At 29.8% G+C, this 25,186-nt stretch overlaps 1 protein-coding gene and 2 long non-coding RNA genes across 5 annotated transcripts in view; 1 reads left to right on the top strand and 2 right to left on the bottom strand.

Moving 5' to 3' along the window:
* The window catches only part of Rpn11 (regulatory particle non-ATPase 11), a 41,159-nt gene extending 26,802 nt beyond the window's left edge, over positions 1 to 14,357 (bottom strand). The window contains exons 1-5 of one of the 3 annotated variants that reach the window (XM_035373326.2): positions 14,209 to 14,357; positions 14,031 to 14,093; positions 13,355 to 13,429; positions 2,994 to 3,113; positions 372 to 442 (exon numbers count right to left, since the gene is read on the bottom strand). In XM_035373326.2, the coding sequence (XP_035229217.1) occupies positions 372 to 442; positions 2,994 to 3,113; positions 13,355 to 13,429; positions 14,031 to 14,078 (314 nt within the window). In that variant the 5' untranslated portion in view covers positions 14,079 to 14,093; positions 14,209 to 14,357. Of the gene's footprint in view, positions 1 to 371; positions 443 to 2,993; positions 3,114 to 13,354; positions 13,430 to 14,030; positions 14,094 to 14,204 lie in introns of all 3 variants that reach the window. The other 2 variants (XM_035373329.2, XM_035373328.2) reach the window with 2 other exon arrangements.
* A 175-nt stretch (positions 14,358 to 14,532) lies between these two features.
* LOC146995395 (uncharacterized) lies at positions 14,533 to 18,098 on the top strand. The gene is made up of 2 exons (XR_015043016.1): positions 14,533 to 14,668; positions 16,854 to 18,098. It is a non-coding gene; the product is annotated as an uncharacterized LOC146995395 (long non-coding RNA).
* Positions 18,099 to 18,888: 790 nt separating this feature from the next.
* LOC118201265 (uncharacterized) lies at positions 18,889 to 22,678 on the bottom strand. Its single transcript, XR_004760219.2, has 4 exons — positions 22,487 to 22,678; positions 20,783 to 20,820; positions 20,154 to 20,207; positions 18,889 to 19,111 (listed from the first exon to the last, which is right to left on the bottom strand). It is a non-coding gene; the product is annotated as an uncharacterized LOC118201265 (long non-coding RNA).
* Between the last annotated feature and the right edge of the window lie 2,508 nt (positions 22,679 to 25,186).

The following is a 25,186-nucleotide window of genomic DNA, read 5'->3' on the forward strand; positions in this document are numbered from 1 at the left end:
ATTTCTGTTTTTGAAGAAAATATATACAATTTAAGTAAATACAAATAAATAAGACAGCCAGGCTATTAGAGAACACTATACATAAATTATGAAATACTGTTATTGTGTTTGGTATTATGAAATACTATTAATGTGTTTGGTGAAAATAGTATAAATGTGCCTGCTTTATTAAAATGTAGAGTTATATAAAAAATTTCCTACACATTATGTTATACAATTTTTTCTTTTTAGCTGAAAAGAACAGTTGTCCATATTGTTTGAATACACAGTGTGTTTTAAATGAAAATTACTGCAGATATATTATAGACTTGATTATATTTTAATTCAAATAAAAAATGCAATTTTAAAGTAAAAACATGTGTTTCATTTACCTGCCAGTTTGCTTTAACATGTCCAACATTTTTGCTTGGAAAACTGGATCTACAGCTTCAACACTAACACCCTATAATGAAAATGAACAAATTAATTTTTGAATCATATCACCAAGCATAATTATTTCACCAGTGGCCAATGAACAGCACATGAATAATACATAGTTTTATGAGGTTTTACTTCAAGACCTATAATATGACTAAAAATATGAAATATAATTACAGTTTATAATTAATCATGTACTTCCCAATGTTCTGCAACATAGCAAAGTTTTTTCTTTTTTCTTTTTTTTTTTTTTTTTTTCTTTTTTTGAGTACAGAAAGGGAAACAGCAGGAATAGGACCCTAACCTTAATCAGTTGAATGTTAGATAAGGAGAATTTTACTGTGCATTTTATTTATTTATTTAATCCTAAAAAGACAGGTACTTATATATTACACTGTTGACTGTGACTGTCACCAAGTAATTTAATACCTGTTATGGTTAACTGACATCATAGCACACTCATAACATTTGCACTTTCATTTGATGTAGCCCTCACTAATTCTCAATTAGCCACATTTTGGTTCTATGATCAAAGATACAAAATAGCTACTCTTACTGAATTTTTTATTGCATTTTTGGAAAAATGTTTAAAATTTGAGACCTGCCTTCTACAAAACTGCAAGCAGATTATTTTTTCCACAGTTATGGAACTCTGCCATTTAAAAAAAAGTGTACATGATACGGTCAGTTGAATATGGTCAATAAAAGAGTAATAGACTGGAACATGCATGTACTCATAGCATTCTAAACAAAGCTTCAAGCAAAATTGGAGGGGCTAACAAAACAGCAGATATGAACAAAAGCATTTCATGAAGTATAAAAACAAAGTGAGATGAAAGCTGATTGTTTATTGAAGAGAGTGGCATCAGTTATTTCAGAATTCTGAAGGAATGACTGGATGATGGCATCTCCACCAAGTGTCATGATTTAATGGTAGTTAACTTTCATGGTTGAAAATAACTAACTCGCGGTAAACTGACTTCAATCAACCTGCATCATCCACAATACTCTCATTAACTCACAATAAATTTTAAATCTTATCAATAAATATATCTTAATATTAATAAATATTAATAAATTACATATTAATAAATCTTTAATATTAATAAATCTTTAAACTTTATATAACATATCTTTATTTTACTGAAAAACAGCTTCAGAATGGTATTTTGAATATCTTATGAGTGCACTACTTATTCTGAAAGTGTTTTACTGCAAAGCTACTCACAAATAAAATGAATACACTATCTGGACAAAAGTATTCAGACACTTTCCTAAAGAAGAGCATCTGGCAGTTAATGTAATTTAATGTGTAAGCAAAAACTATAAAAGTGTTGGTAGTGGTTTATCTGGTCATATTTATGTATTTGTGAGATAATGAGTAATCAAAGGAGCTTAGTGACTGATTATGACAGTACAGTGGGATTCCACCTTTGTGGGAAATCAGTTGGTGAAATTTCGAACATTCTATTCACAATTACATAATGCAAAAAAATATGCATTATGTAATTGTGAAGTGAAAACGGCAAAGCAGTGAAATTGCAAAAAAACAAAGTGGCAGGCCAAGAAAAATTAGGAAATGCAGCCACAGAACTCTGAAAAGGCTACTGAAACAAAATCGCAAGTCCTCGTTGGTTGAAATCATTCAGGAGTTCCAAAGTTCAGGTGCTAGTGTTAGCAGTAGTACTATTCAGCAAGAGTTAAAAAACCTGGGAATCCATGGTCATGTTGCCGCTCACAAGCTGAACATCACTCACCAGAATGCAAAGTGTGAATGCGAAGAGTAAATATGAAAATTCACATTCAAACAATAACATTTTTCTCAGTATTTTCCACTTATGTTATCCACTCTTCTTCATACAAGTACATCAAAATTAAGTTTTTGTCTATTTTGTCCAATTAATATTGTATTTATCTTTGTTTTATATTAAATGATTTCTATTGCTTTTGGTTTATGACTTTGTGCACAAAATATTGTTGTAAAGTTTAAATAAGCAATAATCTATTTCCCAGGAAACTAAATAATCAATTCTACACTAATTCCTATAGGGAAAGTTGTTTCGATTTACAAACATTTAAGTTGCCAAACACTTTCAGGATTGATTTAAATTTGTGAACTGAGGTTTTATTGTATTTCTTTTCAGCACTCTTGCTGAAGACATTAAAATTCTTTTAGAATTCATCAAGGTAAAAATCAAAATTTTACTGTTTTAATCCACATAAAATGCTTTTCATTTCCCTGCAATGAAACTGAGCAACGTCCAACTACCTCATTATCAAATGTTAATGGCACATATTTAGAGCTTCACAGAAGTATTAAAATTAGTTTTAGTTTGCAATCTGAAACACTAAAAGCAGACAGACATCAGATATGAAAACTTAGCCAAAATGATTACGCTCTCAAAATAAATAAATAAATAAATAAAAATAAATAAATAAATGAATACAACTAGGCTACATCAGTCAAAAAAACTTAAAAGAGCTTACAGTGTAATTAAATATTACTACATCTATAGAAAAAGTTTCTAGCAAATTACATAAGGATTATCATTAACATTAATTGAAAAAATACTCACTGTTCCTGACTGTGGCATAGCAAAAACATCAATAACACGCACAGTATAGTCATCAACAAATTCTCCAAGCATAAGACCCATGACTTCCATAGGAACTCCAGCCCTTCCATGTTTCAGCATCTGTAAAATGAAGGAAAAGTTACAGAATATACAGGTTCATAATAATTATATGACAGATCTCAATTTCCTCAAGGTTCATACTATTTGGAAGAAAAAAATAATTCTGCTTCTGAAGAGGGATCCATGTCGAACTGCCCCTCAAAATTAATAGTTTGTTCAAAAATCTACGCCAGCCCAAGGCTGCTTTTTTGCCTAATTTTAAATCATTTCATTCTTTATCATTAAAACCATACCACTTAATGCTTTGTTGTTGTTGTTTTGACGTATTTTTTCGATGGGAGGCAGTGCCAATTTGGTTCGGCTTGTTTCCTGTAAATAATTGAATAACATCTTGCTTTAGAAAAGTCAATGCTTCACGCGTGCACACATTTTTCAGCATGGTAACCTTCATTGCTTGACAACAAATACGTACTTCAACCATGCACAATTAATTAAGCAGTGATGTGTTTATTGATTTAATGACCAAAAACTTAACAAAAATTTCAATACTTTTCTTTGTACATTTGTGACGCATTGTGGTGTGGCATCTATTTGGTGATGATATGGCAGATGGCCATCATCTACCATTCTGTATATCTGTGTGTTTGCTATACAACTATTCTTATAACTAGAAACTATTTACAGTTAAAAAAACTGTTGAAATGCATGACAGATGCACAGCGGAAAAGTATCTTTCCACATGCAAGAAATAAATTTTTAAATGTTATTCATACACCAAAAGATAATATTTAGTACTTTTTGAATTAAGAATTATTGATCTATTTTGCTTACGGTGTGCTCTTTCTGAGATAAAATATTTTTAACAAATTATTTATTACGACATCCATCAGATTAAAAAAAAATATTTATTTATTATGGTTTGATTACGTTGACTTCCCAACTTTATCTAATTTATCACAGAATATAAACAATTATTGTATTCTTTAGTCTTCATATTACTATTACAAAGATTAATGGTCTATAAAAACCATTATTATCATTAGTCTAGGTTTTACAAACCATTATTGTAGTCTTCATATTGAAAACGCAATAATTCAAAATACAAAATCGTGATGACCACCTCTCCAAGAGACCAGTATTTCCGAGAGCATAAATAAATACCAGTACTGATTTCCACCTCTCTAATGCGATTGTCACCACCATTTATGCACAATCATCATGAAGAGAATTATAATTTTGTTTTTCATATCTAGTCTTCTTACATAAACAACATACACACTGCTGCATACAAATTCATTCCAAATAAAAGCAACAAATGCATAGAAAAAAACTACTACAATTTGTCAAAATATCATAACTAAGATTTTTTATTATTTTTTTCCAATTGGTAACCATCGATTCCCCGAAAAACTTTGTTACACTCAATAGCATATACATTCAGTATGTAATAAAAATGTTGCTGATGCATTAAAACATTATTTTAGGTCATTTTGATACCATTAAATTACAAGCATATAAAGTTAACTGCATCTAAACACAATGTTCTCACCACTTAAACACACTGAATACCCCCCTCCAAAAGAAGAATTTCATGATCTAAAGGAGAAATTGTTTGATTATAAATTAGTATATTCAGTAATTAATGAAAATCTAGAAAGCTATATTACCTAACCTAGACAGCAGAGTTAAAATCACATAATGAGCACTTTTTCACACAATAACTATTACCATATTTTGTGCATTCCTGTGGACAAAGCAGGTATTGTTTTGAAAAGTTCTTAATGCTGGAACTAATTCCTCCAATTTCAATGAAACGCACTTAACCCTTTCGTGCCAACTGTCAGGGGGACATGTCGACATGAAATGTAGTCATTTTCTAGCAAGCACTCTTGGCATACACAGCGTTTTTCTCATTCATCCTTAATGTCACAGGGATAAATAGAAGGGCTAGGTCATTCCTTTGTTCGACTCCTCGCCGACGCTAGCCTCATGGAGAGGGGGAACTGGAAGTAATCTGACGTGTCTGTGTTGCACCTGCTCCGATTTCGCGTGTTTAAAACTGTAGTTTCATTTAGTTGCGAGACGATTTTCTGAAGGTCCCATATCCCAAATTAATTTTAATCATACATATTTGTTTTCTAATAATGCAAATATTTAATAATTTTTGTATATATATATATATATATAGTTTTAGTCAGTTTTCCTTTTAAATTCTATATTTAAAGTATCCTTTATGTAATATGGCCTCTTGTGCTGTAGCAACGTGCCGTAACACTTATAGAAATATGAAAGGAAGAGATATTGAATTTCATGCTTTCCCAAAAGACAATTTGCTTTTGTCAAAAGAATGGATACATAAATGTCGAAGACAGGATTCTATTAATGTGAGAAACGCAGGAATTAGTGGCCATCATTATCAATGCAGTGATTATGAAGATGACATGAGAAATCGCGGTACTTACGTATTAACGCAACCAGGCCAAAATTCGCATAAATTGCCAAATTTGGCAACCCTACTTACGACAACCCTACGTGTTACACGTAGTTTTGTAAAAAGAGCATGTGGAGATTCACAAAATTTTCCTGCATTTTTGTGCAAATTTTTGTAATTTATAAGAAAATAGCAGTGTACATGGATAAAGTCGAGAGTGTGCGCAATGACATTTTTGTGCAATTCTGGGATGTTTTTTTAAGTAAAAATAAGTCGATGTGTACATGGTTATGGCGAATACGGTTTTCAATCAGTGCTAAAAGCAATAGCCAAAAGATTTCCGCTGAAAAAATAATTCTGCAACTTATTCAAATTCGAAACCGGAAGGGTTTAATTGCTATTTTATATTTTAAAACAAAATAATATAAAAAATTGTATTAAAAATTATCTGTAATTAATAAATGTACATTTTCTTTCTATTCATATTTTTTTACTCTGGGTTTAATTGCTATTTTATATTTTAAAACAAAATAATATAAAAACTGTATTAAAAATTATCTGTAATTAATAAATGTACATTTTCTTTCTATTCATATTTTTTTACTCAAACTTACAAATAGCGCCAACCTGGTTGCGATAATACGTAAGTACCGAAATCGCTTGTATGGATTTCCGCAAAAGAAACTGTTGAAATGCAATACTGTGCCGAAAGTAAATTTATCGTGTGCAGTAAACGAAATAACACCAAGAAATCGGAGACATTTGAAAAGAAAACTAATGCAGAGTGCTTTTGAAAGACTACACGAATTAAGCCCAAAGAAAATTTATTTTGAGGCCAAGAATGAAATTGAAGCTGACAATAATAAATTAAATGTGAATGATTTTGAAATAAAATTCACAAGTGACAATGCCCTAAGTGACAATAACCCTGAATGACCTAAGTGTAAAGATAAACAAGAATGTATTAATAATTTGAAAAACAAAATAATATCCTTAGAAAATTGCAATGAAATATTGAAAAATAGAGAAAAGAACGTTTTTAGAATGTTTGCTCAGCGACAGAGAAGGTGGACGACATCTAGAACGAAATTTGCATCAGAAATTCAGAAATTAAAATCCCAAACAGCGAAATTAAGAAAAAACAACACAGATCGGAGAATTTGGAAAAACGTCTAAAGCATATTTTTACAAAGACGCAGATTGATGCATTGCTAGAAAAGAAGGAAAAATATCAGGTAGACTAGTGAAGATATTTCACGTTGCATTGTCATAAGAGCTCCGTAGAATACGTTTCTTAAATAGAAATGCATATATTTTTCCCCAAAGAAAAGCAACCCAAAAGGCAAAAAAGTGGATTGCTTTGAATGTGGTAGCCAATAAATAATATTTCAACAACTTGTAGTTGCATTGTGACTGTACAAGTAAGCATATATAATATGTTTTGATTTGAAATATTTCTAGATGACATTTTAGAAGTTAATAGCGTAAAGCATATTTCAAATGAGAAATAATTTTGTTAAGTTATTGTTAAAGTTATTTTTATTGTATCCTGTGTTATTATTGATTCGATTTTGTGCTAGCTCAGCAATCTAGATAAAATATAATAATATAACATTAAAGTAATTGGAATAAGAAAACCTGCCTCCTTAACCCCCACTTTTGAAAAATTCAATAATTATTTTAGGTACTGTGAGTAAAGTTGTTTTGTCTAAATTCGGATAGAAATCCTTCATGCATTTATTTAAATATAATATTGATGTTAAGTTACAAAATTATTTAAAAAAAGATATGTTATTATATTGAATCGGAAGAAAATATGCCAATGTAAAATTTACAATTAGGCTGAAACTTAAACTTAGATTAGCAGAAATTTTGAAAACTATACCAATTTAAGGTTGTTTCTTGATTAATGTTAAATAGCTGTTATAGTAGATCTTATCTGTTATCTTAGAAGCAGTAGTACAGTTCTCTTAGTTAACATGCAGATAAAGAAATTATTAGAAATAAACAGGCATTTAAAGAAAAAAAATCCCTGCAAATTAAAAAAAAAAGGAACTTTATGCTAAGAGTAGTGCATTTTATCTGTTATTTTAAAATTGAGTAAGTACTATTAAATTTTTTAATGTTCAGTGTAAAATGCATACTGCAGTAACATTGTCTCTTCTAAATTATAGCTATCTTTCATACACAGCTCATTTTAAGTGCTGGTTCTTCAGATTTAAAACGCTAATTTCTAAGTTGTCAATTGCATCTCCGCACTCAGTGTCATCATGGCTACATCATCACTCCCCACTGCCTGTTTCAGGGGAAAAAGCTTTATGTGCTATCCCTTCTCTTTTAAGTCCTGTTAATGTCATACATTTGTACGAGAGTTTTGGAATGTTTTAGAAATAATATTTTTACCATAAAATAGCACCATATGTCCACTGGATTTGAGATACCTGTAGATTACACCTTCTACTTGAAATGATACAAAGGCGACTCAATGCAAGATGCAACTGAATTTTGATTATATAAACATAACACGAAAGGCATATTCTCGACTCGCAGGCTTCCTGGTAGCTCTTTACATGTATACGTGGTATTTATTGCTGAACAATGTAGAAGTTTATTCTTTTACTTATTTATTATTTATATGTTTATTTCTTGCTAGAGCACTGGGTGTCTGGGTTTTAAGTTCAGTTTCTAATCGAGAATTATATCTTATGAAGTATTTCTGTTTAGACCACTGTTTCCCAACCTTTTTTGTACTATACCCCACCAAATACTCTCTAAAATTCTTATACTCCCCCTAACATGTATTTAGTTTTTAATAATCAAAAATTCTTCCACGAAATGTTCACAGAAGAAACTTGAATGATAGGTTTTTAGGAAGAAATCACTACGAAATTTTGTGAGTAAATGCAGTAAGTAAACTTTCAAAACATATAAAGAAGAACTTAAATTCAAGTACAACATAATTAAGTTTTTTTCTATATTATTGTAAGTATTAGTAATTTAGTAATTATTTATTATTTGAATTTAGTGAGATCCTTGCGCTTGGTGCTTACTGAAAAGAGATTTTATAATAGGTTTCAATTTAGTTAACTTCAGTCTCAAGTCTCTCCGTTTTATTATATCCAGCCGGTTTCTTTGTTTTTAGCAGCAAATCATTTATGGCACTAAATCTGTGTAACAATAGTTCTCTTGCCTATTTTATTGCATCTGGATATTTGATTTTGGTTTCCTCACTAAGCCATGCCATCACTTCTTTTATATTAAATAAAGTTTCTTGCACTTCTGAGAGTTCTTGATACTGCATATTTGAAATATCAGCCAAATCCACTAACATTTGTTGCGTCATCCAAGTTGGGAAATCAATTTGTTTCAAATCAGAAAATCTTTCTTTTAAATCAGCCGATAAAATTTTTAGATGATCAAAAATAACATGTAATATATCAGTCACTTCCCATTTTTGGAGCCAATGAAACTTTTTAAAATTTTTGTTGTAAATATACGGCTGACATAATTCAATAAAGGTAACGAAATCAAATATCTTCACTTTTGCATCGACAAGAGCTTTATTTGCTCCTTGAAGTAGTTTATTTAATATATATAGTTTTTCAAAGCTATCGGTTAAATAACTCACAAATGTCTTACCATCAACCATTAACAGATCCATTTCAGGTTTGTCACTTATAAAGTAACTAAGAGCATCAAACACATCCATAAATCTTTTCAAGCAGTTCCCTTTCAACAACTATCTTACTTCAGTGTGAAGTCTCACATAGTCTTCATTTTGTTCTTCACAAAATAACTTGAAGAGACGTTCACATCTAGCTTTAATAGCATTGGCACACTTTATAACTGAATTTAGTACTTCATTTAGACCAAGCAAAATGTTTTTAACTACCAGGTTTTCCCTATGAATAACGCAATGCACAAGAAGCATTTCTAGATTCTCATCTTTCAACAATTTTAAGTATTGGGAGCACCATCTGCAGCACAAGATGTTTTATTTTTCCTTGATATATTTTGGATGACTAAGTAGTTTTTTAGCTTACTATAAAATATCTTTGGAGGTAGTGGTGCTTCCTAATGATTTGTAGAAAATTTTTTCGGCAAAATCACATTTAATATTTCTTACATAAGTTATAAGTACAGCCTCACTGTCTCTCAAAGTTGATTCATCCATTTGCACTGAAACTTTTCTTGTTTTCGACTTTTCAACAAGTTGTATTTCAATAGCCTCACTCAGTTCATCTATTCTTCTGTTAACAGTATTGTTACTTAGCATAGATTTAACGTCTTTGTCATCTTTTTCTATAATCATTTTAAGAAATGCTTATATTGATGGTTTAATTGTATTCTCTCCTATAATATGACTTTTCCCAGATTTAGCAGTGAGTAATGAAATTTGGTAACTAGCCTCAAGAGTATGATTAACAGTTTCATTATGAGCAGTAAATAGAAATTTTAATGTTGCTCTTTTTTCAGAATTTTTCTTTAAAGTTTGAAAATAATTCAAATCTGAATTAATATGAGCATTATGTTTCACCTTCAAATATGCCTCAAGATGATCTTGTTTCTTTGACTCGTTGGTCAGGCATTATTGGCATAAAAGACAAAAAAGTTACCATCGTGTACAGCAGGTATGAAACTAACTTTCAAATATTCCTCTGAATACTGACGAATTTTTTTCTTGTACCAAGGGCTGAAAGCAATAAATTTAAGATCAATTAAAAACTTCGGCACACTGCTAAATATAAACAAAGCTGAAAGTAGTTATTGTAGCCATTCATGGGAAAGAATAATGTACATGTTGCCATTCCTATAATAAAAAATATAATGAATTCGTTGGCTGACATAGACGAAAAAACATATGGAAGGCGTAATGTATCAGCTATTTAAATGCCCTTGAAAAGCATTTAAATGTCCAATACAGCACAAATTCTTTATAAAATATTCAAAATGCACTGCAATTAAAAAACTTTTTATGTATACATCACTAACATTATTCTTTATTTTGGGAAATAAAAAATGAAATTTCACCTTTCTCTAGGCGTGTTTTAAGAAAACTCCATTCTAGCCACATAGTGCACATTGACTAAGTTCAGGGTAAATAAATTAAGATACCACTTAAAATACAAAAATTTTCCAATTACAAATTATATTGATAAAAAAATTGCTCTTGAATCTCCAAAGCATTACTATTGTATGCTTTGGATACAATACAATAAACAACTACAGGAGTTGTTCTCCTCAGTAACATATGTCCAAATAAATTCCCTTTTTAATCACATGAAAAGAGTACATAATATCAGAAGTGACTGGCTGTTAGTGTAAAAAAGAGTACATAATACCAGAAGTGACTGGCTGTTAGTGTATCTAAAATATTTGCAATCACTGACACTGAAATGCAATTATAATAAAATCTCAGCATAAATATAATTGGTTAAAAGTACGACTTAAAAATTAATAAATATTTGCAATCACTGACACTGAAATGCAATTACAGTCAAAAGTCGTTAATTCGGACACCCATAATTCGGAATGATCTATAATCCGGACATCAAAACTAAAAACTTTCTGCGCATGCGCCACGTTGACACATGCGCAGAGGCGTTCACGCGTGCGCGTAACACCTTTTACGACTGCGCATATGAGTGTGCGCAAGTGCAGAATACGTTTTCGCGTGCGCATTTTATGTATAATGGACGTATAAGCTAAAATTATCTAATTATCTATTTCAGTTAATGTTGATGATTGCGTTGTTCCTTAATTTTCGAATTGCATCCGGCTTATTATTTTTTGCAGACTGTAAGAGCAATTTTATAAAAGTAAGCTTAAACTTTCGATTATATCAAATAGAATTTCCGATATATATTTGTTAATATGTAAAGGATCTAAAGCGAAAGTATGTTTTGAAATCCGAAATCTGTTTATCAATTTCACGCTGCTCGGCGGCGGGCGCCTAATGAATTGGAAGTTGATTTGTCAGCACTATCCTTATCTTCAGCGCAGATGTTTTTATTTTATTTGGCTTATAATTCCTTACCAAATGTAGTATTTCATCTCGATATGCTCCGTCTTTGATATGATTTAAAACAAGTTCCTCGTCATTATAATTCGCTTCCGATAGCGAAGAAAAGTGACAGAGGTTATTGAAAACAAAAAAATTTCGATTGACAAATTAGTCGGTGTTCTTGACACAGCAATTATAGGACTTGAACGGCGGAACTTTGTAACTGAACAAGAAATTATGTCTGTTTAATAGAATTAAAGAGAAAGTATTATCACATGAAACGAAGCAAAACTTATAAACAACTTACATTGAAAGAAATGTTTAATAAAGTAAACAAATAAATATTAAGCTTTTTCTTTTTGCAAATTTTGATACCCTTTAGATCATAATTGTTCTCTATTTCATAAATTACGGTTTCATATTTTTTATTTTAGAATTTCTGCATGCCATCTTACGAGATTTAAACTGATGATCTATAATCCGGAAAAATCGATAATCCGGAATCGCCGAAGTCCCGACGAGTCCGGATTAACAACTTTTGACTGTATAATAAAATCTCAGCATAAATATAATTGGTTAAAAGTATGACTTAAAAATTAATAAATATTTGCAATCACTGACACTGAAATGCAATTATAATAAAATCTCAGCATAAATATAATTGGTTAAAAGTATGACTTAAAAATTTATTTTCACGTATAAAAATAAGCCTTTGCAAAAGAAATTAAATTCTTACACTTCAACCCATCTAAGAAATAAACAAAATCAAAAATTCACTGATTTTTCAATGCTATGTCTAAACTTTTAAACACTGGATTTCTTCCACCATTAATTATGATAAAAATTATGTCATAAATGACAGCTTTATTATTTTAAAATGTATCACATACAAATTCTGGAATGGAAGTTATTGTTTACAAAAAAGATTACTTAAGCAGTTATATATATCCTATTAAATAATATATTTATCTCTGTAATATTAAGACATAGCATTAAGCCTCTTAAAACAGTTGCTAAATTTTGAAAGGTCAAAAAGCCAGTAAAAACAGTAAAGAGTGTTTAAACAGATCATTAAGAGAAACTCATCATTCCTGCAACAATTTCTAACTGCTTTTCAAAATTAAAGCTAAGTGAGACTTCTGTTTCTTAAGATTGCCATATTTACAGGAGAATATCATATGATAAATAAGCCCTATTCTTCAAATTAATATGATAATGGCATTCTAATAGGAGATGCAATCGATGTGACCCTAAAAAAATAATAAACGTTTTGAAGATGATAAGGATAAAAATTAAATATGTCCGACATGCTATTAAAATTATGTGCCAATTTAAAAGTGTTTGAACTAAGCTGACAATTACATAGCTGTTTAATGAGAGCTTTGCAAAAATTTAAAATGCAAAATTAACTCGATTGAAGGTGCATAAGTCATATTTATAAGCAACCAACAACAGTAGCATAATTTAAAACTTAATCACTTTTTATATAATTTGCAATATACTACAACAGAAGTAAACTTTTAATCATTATATCTTGAAATAAAAATTATGTATGAATATATCTACAACTGACTAAAAAATTTTGACTTCTCCAATAATGTAAGTAAACAGAATTTATTTTTTCCTTTCTTGTATGAAATCTGAAAAGCACTGTAATTGTGAAAAATTTCAGATTTGAAAAAAATATCCATTTTGACAGTTCCCAAATCCACTCTAGTTTTTTGTGTGGCTTCTATACATAGGGACAGAATCATTATTGCAAAACAGATTGTAAAATGGATTTTTTTTCATGACATTATACAAGTTAAAACATTTATTTTTTTTCAAATTTAAAACTATCATTTATCAAGTAAAGAATGATATAACCTTTAACAAAGCCAATGATGAGATGTACACTTGCTCAGCAGTATCAACAACAGAACCATCAGTGGGAGGAGGAGCCTAAAAATAAAAGGCATTATTATTTGCTACCTGCATCTGTCAAAATAGCCATTTAATATTACTAAAATATTTTATAGAATTCCATATTTTATTCAAATGATGAAAAAATGTCAGCTAAAACCTACAATTATTATTACATTTGAAAGGATGTGATACTTTAAAACTCAAAGTACTTAAATAAGAAACAAAGTGATACTTAAAGAAGAAAATTCAAAGTAATAATTAAAGAAGAAAAATTTATTGCCTTAATAAGGTTTTTCTTATTTATATTACCGGTATCAAATAATAAAGTTTCTACAAAATAATACACAAAATTCAATAAAATACAAAAAATTTCAACAGATAGACCTCATTAGTTTAACGAAAACTTTTAATAACTGATTTGAATAACATTCGATATTTAGATTTTCCAACATATTCTTTAAAGCAACAACCTTTCAAAAAATTAATATCCAGAGCTGATTACCGTACCTAATTAAAATTATTATGTATTTTTTACGATACAATGACGGAAAATACTGAATCATGTAAAACAATTTTATATACATTAATTTACTACAGACTACGCTCATTAATCAAAGAACACAAAAATCAAATTTACCTGCCCAAGGCTTGCTAAACCTCCACCCAGTCTTAAAAGTCTATCCATGCTCAAAGAAAATATCTGTCAATAAAAATACATGTTTAGTATACAAAAGTCACATTATATTTACTTCATCGGTAATGAAATCTATACTAAACCTCCGAAAATTTAAACAAATAGAAGAAATCATACCTACTTTAAAAACACACACAAAACTTATTATATTCAAGAAAGGATACCTAGAAATTTCAATACCTTTCTTATTAATGACAACAATTAACTACTAAAATGAATTAGCAAAATTCAGACAGTCAGACAGACAGACAAAGTACACAGGTGTCTTATTTCGCACCTTCTAAGTCTTTCTGCCCGCTGGATCAAAAATCAACTCCTAAAAACTGAATTCAAGTGCAACGCTTTTCGGACACGCCTACTGAAAATACGTCACTACCATAGAGGAATTTTGCGGCTACTCCTGACCTGCCGCAAACTCTTAACAGCGAGTCACTCGAATCGCTTGGCATTTTAGACAGTCGTAATGCTTTTGAAATGGTGGAGCGTGAATTCATCAGTTGATTCAGATTAAATCGGTTTGCTTCAATGAATTGAAACCTTTTCTGAAGGCAACTGCCAATGGATATTCTCTGCAAAAGCAGGTTTGTTTTTACTTCAGGTTATGAAAACTGAAATACTTCTGGAAATGTTTCCGAATCAAAGACTATGCTTAAATGACCTATTTGAGAATATTATATATTTTTATACGTAAACACACAAATTTTTAATGTTATTGTATCATTCTTTCTTTTTCATCCCGTTTTTTTTCGTAGTAATGATCGAAATCGTTAATTACTGCGAATTTTGGAATGCAGTAATAATATCACCATTAATTTATTGTTTTAATTACTCTAAAACGTAATCTCGGAAAAATTGTTTTTCTAATAGAAATTATGCATATGCCTGTCTTTAAGATATATATATATATATGTATATATTTGGGATTAGTTTTTTGGAATATTATATATTTTTTCATGGTTTTAGATGCGTGCATTTAATTTACATATGCTCTCAGAATTTCAGTGATATAGTAAATTAGTTTGCAGCAATAATTAATCTTTGATATGTATGGAATTAAAATTTCATAATTTAAATTAACTTTATATGAATAGAGAATATTTGTTAAATTCAAATTTCATTCTTTGCAGCAATGGCACATGAGAATTTTAACTTTACTTTTTATTCTTATTAAATTTAACTTTACTTTTTATTCTTATGAAACAATATATATATATATATATTCTGTAACTGTAGGGGGAAAAACCATGAATTTTTCTCAGTTGTTTAAACAGTTCCCATGTATAAAATAATATTTCATCCCCCAAAATATTAGTTAATTTTCTCCTAATGTATAATGTCTTGCCTGTTCGTACAGTGTGATTAATGTCATAGTAATTTTGGATACTTTCTATAGATCTTGCATAATAACTACACATGTAAGTTATATACACATTCATAAATCTCTTATGATATGAAAAGTTATTGCAGACTTTCACATAACTATTAATAACTTGGTGACTTACCTTACTTCCGTAGACCATGATCAGAATTAAATAAACTTATAAGGTTATCATACTAAATTACATGAAAAGCAGCATGACATAAATAAATACAAAGAAATTAAATGTATTTACTGTACTAATAGATTATTATATTACATGACATTGGTTTTGCCCATGTATAATGGTAATGAAAGCCAGTTTTCCATAGAAAGTCCTCCACAGAGGCATCTGTTTTCTTAAGCAGATTGCTTTTACCACATTTCAGTGACCTTGATTTAAGTATGAAACTGGATAATATTTTCTTTCTGCATGAAATGTGTTAACTGAGTTTTAGAAATATAAGCCATCTTGCAGTTACTGTGATAATACTAATTTTTGGTACCTCCATATTATACCATCAACCATGAAAGTTGTGCTAATTACTGCTGTGGAATTCTGAGCCAGACATTTGTATACAGCAGTTACAACAAACCATACAACAGTCTCTCTGCAGAATACATGAAATAAACCTGCTGTGAAAGTATTGGACCCACTTCGTGAAAAAACATTCTTTCATTACTACTGTTTTATTTGTGGTCAAATTTTACTAAAAGCTCATTTTAGAATGCTATGAATACAAGTTGTCCACAGGTAATTGTTCCAATTTCTTACTGTTTTGTTCGCTATTTCCACATGCAGTAGATGTTAATTCTTTCGACCAGCTGTAAAAGAACTGGAGTGCAATCACAAATGTGATTCTACCTAGCTTACCAAGAATTTACATACAAATGAAACCGCAGATGTTACGAGTGTGGTGATATTAATTTTTGTTTTGTCTTCATTAACCGGAAAAATAAATTTTCCATTAATGGTGAAAAGGTAAGAAATATATGATAATAAGTATAATATTATAGTCATTTCAAATTACTGCAAGAATGTTTCATTATTATTCAAATAATAATAACAAAAAGCTATCTATACTATAATTATAGTGAAGTATAGATATTCAATAAATTTTAGAATCACCTATTTACTATAATTACTACAATTTAATAAAAAAAGGGTAGCTGTAAATTTTTTTTTTTTTTTTTTTGTGTGTGTGTGTGTGTGTGTTTGTGTTTGTTTTAACGTTTTATTGCATATTTTTTAATAATGAAAAAATAGTGACATATTTTTGTTAAAAATGGAAAGTAAACTCCTTAAAAAGACTGATTTATTAATATATCAACTATATTTAATGTTAAAAATCTGTGTATTAAAATTTCAGATGAAACTTTCTTTTGACTGAGGATTTATGTTTTTCTAGGTATGGAATGCTGATCTGAGGGTTCTCTATGCTATAGGACAATGGCCAGGCAATACTCATGATGCATTTATATGGAGTGGACTGAAACAAAATCTAGATAGTATTTTGTCGCATCAGGCATATCTTTGGGAGATAGTGGATTATATTCCCATTTTATCACGGGAATATCTCTATAATGAGAAGCACAGAAAAGTTTGTGCAACTATAGAGATCAAATCAAGATTTAGGGTACTGCACGATACTGGTGGAACACTATTGTATTCACAAAGCAAAATATGTAAAATGGTCATATCTGGTGGCCATTTTACATAATATATGCTTAAGGTATTGTGTTGAAAATCCTGAGATTGATGTGTTTGAAGATGATGAGTTGGTACCTTCAGAAAGTTTTCAGTCAGTGCATGTTGAAATTGCATTGCACAATGAATTATCTTTAAATTTTGAAACTCGATAATAAAAACCCAAAGTGGGCAACAATGAACCTCTGGCAAAGGTGAACCCCCCTTCATGGATAATAAAGAATATATTATGAAAAAAATTACTTTCATAATATATTCTTGGGGACCCACAAGCCATGGTTTATATTTAAACCTGTAACTAAATGCACAACCATAAATGATTTTAATTTATAATAATAATCCTAAATAATTTTATTAGTCCTGGTTTCAAATGCATACTGACAACTTTTATCATTATTGTTCTTCCCTCTGAATTTCTTGTTTCCATCATTTATGTTTAAAAACTCTTGACTACCAGAAATAACTTAATAAGCTTGATATATATATATATTTTAGTGTTGGGTACGCCAGTCATGATTTACAATAGTCAGTCACTATAAATTAGCATTGCACTTAATTTATCTTAAACTTAGCAATAAGATTTACTGCACCGAAATTCAGTTTCTTCCAAAAAGTCAAATGTTTCCCTTTCGTCCCCTTCCGTGGGACAAGATAGAAAATTTCCATGTGACAATACACATTTAATAGCATAAGAACTTCATGCTTATTTATTATAGTATAAATTAAAACTGACATATTCTGTCAAAGATATTTAAATGTATTTCCTAAAAACAATTATTTCACTCTATACTGTTTATGTCTTCTTGGGGGTGGCAAAACAAATATTGGACAGTTCAATTTTCCTCCACCATTCCTGTGAGCGTATTCTTCGATTAAGCAGGGTTTTGCTCCAATTCCTGATTAGCATAATATGTAAAGAATAAACAGCTTATGATTTATGCCTCCATATCCTCTTGTATTATTTAAAGAACATACATTTTTCTTTTAATTCTAGATTTTAAAACATTAAAGTAAGGGAAAGATTGTTTGCTGAATTTAGATTTATATCATCATTACACATTCACTATAATAACTTACTGCATACTTACCTCAGTGGGTTTGCCATTAAAAGAAATACATTTAAGTAAAATCATGAGTGTATAATAAATTGTTTTTCAGCCAAAAAAAGAGAAGGGGGAAAATAAATACAGTTTGATTCACTTAATTTTTAGTACGCGACTCAACATTATTTTAAACTAGACATTAGCCATACTTTAATAGTTGTCATCTCTGTATTTTTAGAACTTCGAAATTAGAATGTCAATTTTATCTGCCATTGTTATGGAGCTGTAGGATATCGAATGTTATTTCTTCAATGATAAAAAGAAATTAAATTTTTAATACCACATCTCATTCATATAACTTATTAACATAATTGAAAAACAATTTAATTCATTTCGTGTTATATCTGAAACTTAAAATTTGTAATACATTGACTAAAGATTCTTACAGGTCTTATTCCCATTTTCCTCCAGGAAAAAGATAATTGCTGTGTAAAATGCATAAATATTTTCACGAGACTTATAATAGTGGTATTAGAATTATTATAATGTTTATGTCATATAATGGATTTGTGAATTTCTTTTAAATAATTTTTATAATCACAAAATTTTATAAAATTAAGAAAGTAGTAAATTTTACAATTAAAATATGAATCCCACACTGCAGAAATACATACAAGAATGAAAACACTGTAATATTTGAAATGCATGATTTATTTTTTTAATAAATTAATAATTATATTTTGATTTTCTATGACAGCAGACTGATTTGCAACTGATTGCTTATACAAGTCACATATTTCACACAGTACATTAATATATTCTTCTGCGTTTTAATTATTTCCTTTTCTGCAGCTGTAATATCATCTCTCTTCCTTTTTTCTCTTCGGTCTCCTGCTTCGAATAGTTGAGCTTCTATCTGAGGGAAAATTTTAAAATATTCATTCAAATTCAAATATTCTTAATTTTTATATTTCATAATGTAAAATACTTTTTATAATTAATTAAACAATGAAACTTCTCTAAAAAGGAACAATTCATAATATTGACTTCTTTAACTTTCAATTTTTTTCCCTTTATAATTTTTAAGACTGTTTATAGATCAAGAGGATTTAATGATTATTATTTTAAATTCTTAAAATCTTGTTGTTAATAAAAGACATACTCTGTATATAATGTTCGCAATAAAGAATTGAAATAACTCTTTTGTATGAGAAATATTAATTTACATCTGTTATAATTAATTTATACCAGCAGTTCTCAGCCGGTGGTATGCAAAGAAACAAAATATTTTTAACTATGAAATTCAAAAATCTCATAAAGAAAAGAATAGTTAATAGAAATTTCCTTTGATCGAAATTGACTTGAAGGTGTGGAAAATGACACACTTGTTAACTTTTGGCTGAACCGAAAAAAAGAATTTAAAGGCATTTCAAATAAAGCTATCAAATTTGTATTGTCTTTTCGCACAACCTGTTTGTGTGAAAAATGATTTTTTCCGTGTTAAATTTGAAATATAAATACTCATCAAAATAAAAAGTGGATCCTAATTTACCATTAAATGAAATAAGAGCAGACATAAAGAAATTAAATATTAAAGTATTATAACTGAAATTTTGATAATCAAGTGAATAATTAATTTAATTAAATTTAATTTTGATAATTAAGTAATCATCAGTTTTTAATCTAATAGTTCTTTATGTGTACATATTTAATACAAAGAGTGTGCAAATGGCAATATATATTATATATATATATGTTTTTAATATTTCTCTTGAGGAATTGAAAAATAATCATTGTAAAATTAGTGGTAGTCTTAATGTTTGTCAGTTTTTGCTTAGATGGTACACTACAGTCAAAAGGTTGAAAACTGCTGATTTATACCATTAAAGTTTTTCTGTTGGGAGGAAAAAGAAAAGAAGAATGCAGAAAACATTAGATTTTATGTAATAGATACAAACTTGTCATTCCTAAATGCCATTGCAGATTTCCTCGTGATAAAGGTGTGGAATTTTCTAATGTAAAAAAGAAAAAAGCATAAAATAAGCACAATTTACTCAACAATCTTGACTGAAATATACATGCTTTCAGAGATAGCATAAAGCAAGAAATGTTTACTCAACAATCTTGATTGAAATATACATGCTTTCAGAAATAATATACAAAGCATACTGCATAATCAAAGTTATGAGTTTATATACTATGAGATACTATACATGTTTATAATATACCACGTTCCTGTACACCTAACACCTCGTCCACAATTTTCTATACAATTCATTAAAGATAGTTCCTGAAACATAACTGACTTAAGAGAAACATGCATACTTCTAATTTATGCACAACAATTTGACAAACATTAATTTCAGGTAAAGAGCTACATGTATTATATCAAAGAAAGAATGAATAAGTGTAATTTGCCTTTATCCTACAAATACTTAAAAACATTTACATTAAAAAAATGAATTATACATAATGGTAGCAAATTTTTAATGAAAAACAAAACAAGAGTTGAAAACTTAATGCAGTTTTTGTCAATATTTTACTCTCTTAAAATTTATATAAATGTATAGAAACTTGAAATGCATACCGCATTTGGCTGGAAAACTTGTGGTATTGTACTGCACTCTAGGGAAAGGGAAAAAGTATACAATGAAGCAATCATAAGAATAAAAGATATTTGCATATTATTGAAACCAGCTTAATAAAAGTTACCAAATTTTCAAAAATGTGCCAAACTCTGACAACGATTATGTATCAAAATTTTTCAGGTAACATGCTCATGACAATTTTTCATTCAAGCAATGTCACCATTTTCATATGTGTTTCTTATGTTGTATTTCAAGTTCCAATGGATTTTAGATATGAATAGGTTTTTAGATTAATTTCAGATTTAAAATACTGCTTGTGGAGCTTACCATCAAAAGACGAAGCTGTGTTAAAAGTTCTGCAGGAATAGAACATTTTAGTACAAAAATTTCTAATGGAAACAACTATGAGATGAATTTGGTACATACACAAGGCATGCAGTATCAAGTTTATGCAATTCTCTGATTTTTTTTTTTTTTTTTTTAAGTGAAAACAGATCACTTGGCACAAGTGCTCAAAATTTAGACAAAAAATTTGTGGAAAATATATTTTTTTTAAACTATCATATAATTTTTATTTAATAATTCAAATTAGTATTTTAAAATTTGTTAAATGTTTTTTCCTTTGATATGTTGATAACATTTTGCCAACTTAGATAAATATTGATAGTTTGGTTATGCTAAAAGCAAGCTGCAAAAACAACGTACTTCTCCTGATAAGTATTTTTCTCTTTTCACTTATAAAGACCACCAAACTGATCCAGGTATTTGTGTTAATACGTTAAGTACCAAAAAATATTGAAGAATGCACAATGAAAGATGGCAACCAGTATGGTAAAAGATATAATTAATATATGCAATGAAAGAAATCTTATTAAAAGACGCCTTTCATTATCAGCAGAGAAGCATGACACAGTTACAGTAAAGAAATCAAGCCTTTGTTTCTGCACTTGTAGCTTTTAATAGCCAAAAATTGTTTTTTGAAATTTTATGAAATAAATAAATCTGAACATAACTGATATCAAATGAGAATGGGTCCAAACTTTCACTTAAGAAGCAGAAAGTGTACTGTAAATGCACAATATAATGAGCAGAACACAAAGCATAATTTATAAATTAACCTTTACTCTGGATGTATATATTACATTAATATCACATTAGAATTATCAGGGTTTCATATAATTTTTTATTTACTGTATTACATTGAAATACCTTTAATTTCATTTTTATATTTTTCCAATGATGTACAATATAAATCTAAAAATTGCTCTTAACTGTTTCATCACATAATGAATGACTAAGGGAAGGAATGCCTGCGTGGAAGACTAAGGAAAACTTAGTATTCATATTATACATTGAAAAAATGAAGAAAACACTCATGCAGCCAGCTTTTTCACCCGGATTTAAAGAGAGACTGGGATAGCGGTGTTCAGCAGGCTTATCTGCTTGTAGATAGATGGGCTTATTAATTACTATATAATTTAAGAACTAGTTAATTTTCATATGGTAAACATGCCTACTGTCACTGAAGAATCATGCATCTGCATTAAACAATAAAAATATAACACAAATTTGAATTTTAAATTAAACTTACTATTAGAAGAATTAAAACCAAATGCTGTAATTTGAAAATGGGAAAAAAATGTGGTTTATATTTGAAAAAGCAAGGATTTTTGTCTGAAAAGTAAAATATATTTTACACACACCTGTTGCTGTAGATTACTTCGGAGGGAATTTTCTATGGGATAAAGTAAATAAAGTTGTACACATTAAAAGAAATATATTTCTTTTGTTTTCAGGACTGGAACAATTCGTTATACCACACTACAACGCAGTAAACACTTGACCATAAGCTCAGAGAAATCATCGGAACTGATGTTTTTTGTTTACATCGACACGCAGTCTCATTGGATATTGATGTAGTTTATCGGACCAGCTCTCCTGGCACGAGAGCAAACCAGCTCCCCATTGCAATTTTGACGTCATCAGTTACCAGAGCGGTAAAGCGTTGCACTTGAATTCGACTTTAGCAGACGATAGCAGGAACGCCTCTTGCGAGCTAGCATTTGCAATTTATCAGAGCGTTGCACTTGAATTCGCCCCTAACTAACATGTAATAAATTAGAGTTTCAGAGAGCAGTACTTCTTTTCAAGGCCGATCTACTAAACTAATAAAAATTTTACCTGAATTTCAAAGAGCATTTGGAACTAACCTACACAAGGTCACGCAAATTTTTAAAAGTAAACTGCCTGTTATGCAGGCTGCAAATGACTTAGGTACTAATAAATCTAACATCTTCTACTCTGTTCTGGAGGAAATAAACACTTTAAATTAACTTAACTTCCTATGTCGCTTATTTTGTGATAATGCTTAGTAGGTTTCCCAAAAATTAATTCTATAATACATTTATATGTAATAGAATGTTTTAAAAATATGTAATTCACTGTATTTAAATGTTTATGTTTAACTTTTTGTACCATCTCTTGCTTTGGCTAAGGCTGCTGGGTATTTTTGCACTTCTTAATTTTTGCTTCCTTTTAAGTACTCCTCATTTTATTTGCATTTCCCAGCCTAATTAGAGCGTTGCCACTGGTGTAGCCTTGAAACATTTCATCGAGGACTTTTTCCTCTGTTTTCCTACACTGTTTCTGATTGACGTGATGTCTACTTCGGAAACTCTATAATTGCTTTTCCCTACTAGTTTTTCAACCTAATGTTCTCCCTCTTCTATGCTCGGACACATTACAGATCGAAAATCGTCAACATGGTTAGCCCGGTATAGCACTACGGCACGGGTGCCTGATGCTTGCGAACTGCGATCGCCTGAGTAGATCAGATATATTAGATATCTAGTTGGCCTTTTATGCAGAATCTATTAGATATCTAGTTAGCCTTGTTGCATCAGGCGAAGGCCCTTAGTAAAACTAAATGAGCAGTGTAGAAAAAATAAGACTAAAGCATTAAATTAAGTGGCCGCCATCAGTCGATGAAGAAGGGGAGTTCTTGTTGAAAGGTAAAAATCAATGAATAGAAGAATTTAGTACGAGTAAAAAAATGTTAAAGATTGAGAATGTGAGATGGGAATTGTGTTTTTCTCTGGTAAATGGAAAACATTTAAGAGAGTTGATGAAATTGTTAGAATGAGTGAAAAAATAAAGCTTAGGTGCCAAAGAATGGCAAATAGAAAGAGAGCAGAAGAATAGAAAAATAATTTTCTAACATTTCATACGAAATTTTTTAAAGCCAGGCAAATAAGTGGCTTTAAAAAATAAGGCCCAAACTAAATTAAAAAAAAAAAAATATGGGCCTAAATAAGATAGAGGAGATGAAAGAGAGGAGTGGATTAACCTAAACATGAATGTATCCTAATGTGCAATGAACAATGCGTCGAAGGGTTCCGTTACTTAATCTGACTCCCGTATTTCAATGAGGCAGCATGGAACGATATTAAGTATAAAACTGTAATTTTTTCCATATATATAGAAGTAATTTGTATCAGGAGCACTGTAGCAGCCTTTCTCCCCTATCGTACCCGCCAAAAAGGACTCTGGGAAGAGAGAGAAGTTTGTGACGTAAAAAAGATACATACATGTGATGTGCGCCTCTTGCTCATGTGGCGCATCTCTCACTCACATGCATGAAATGCTACAGATTATGCCCTCGGTGACGAAGTCACGATTGCAAATAATAATAGGTATTTACAATATATACAGAAAATGGTGATATAATGCAAAATTAGTGAAATACAAAAAATGAAGTACATAGTAATAAAAATATATACGTGGTAATATATACAGTAGGGACATGTCCGTAATACAAAACGTGAAAAATAGTATACGTTTGCACTCAAGGAACGTAGTCTATGACTAAATGCATGGGAAGTCGCTTGGACTTGAACGCTTGGGACTCTTTAGTGGTAGATGTTTGATTGAAAAACATCGCCGGAAGGCAGCTAAAGGAACATACGTGTGCGTGCAAGTGGATCATGTAAGTGTTTTAATGTATCACGTAATCTTTATTTAATAATTGAAATTTTAATTTTAAATCGCTGAAGTTCTTTTTCATATGTTGATGATGTTTACCGACTTACGATGAATATCGACAGTATGAAAATCTCTCCCTCATAACAAATGGGGGCACGAAAACCATCAACATGCACCCAATGAGTGACTTTTATCTTTTCATCTATAAAAAATCGCCAGATTGATCAAAGGCAGTTGCATTAATACGTAAGTAACAAAAATTCTAGTATGAAATATTTTTCCATCTGTAAAACATATATAAAGTATAATGCAAATTGCCTTAAAAATTATTTCTCAAGTCTAATTTAGCTTATAAAGAGTGAATATTTATTCATTTGTAAATAACAATCGTCCTCATCTTACGTAATGTACTTTTAGTGTTA

The sequence above is a fragment of the Stegodyphus dumicola genome, chromosome 9 (assembly GCF_044657685.1).
Source record: "Stegodyphus dumicola isolate Sdum_Otavi_A_Nest chromosome 9, ASM4465768v1".
In the NCBI taxonomy this organism is placed as follows: Eukaryota; Metazoa; Arthropoda; class Arachnida; order Araneae; family Eresidae; genus Stegodyphus; species Stegodyphus dumicola.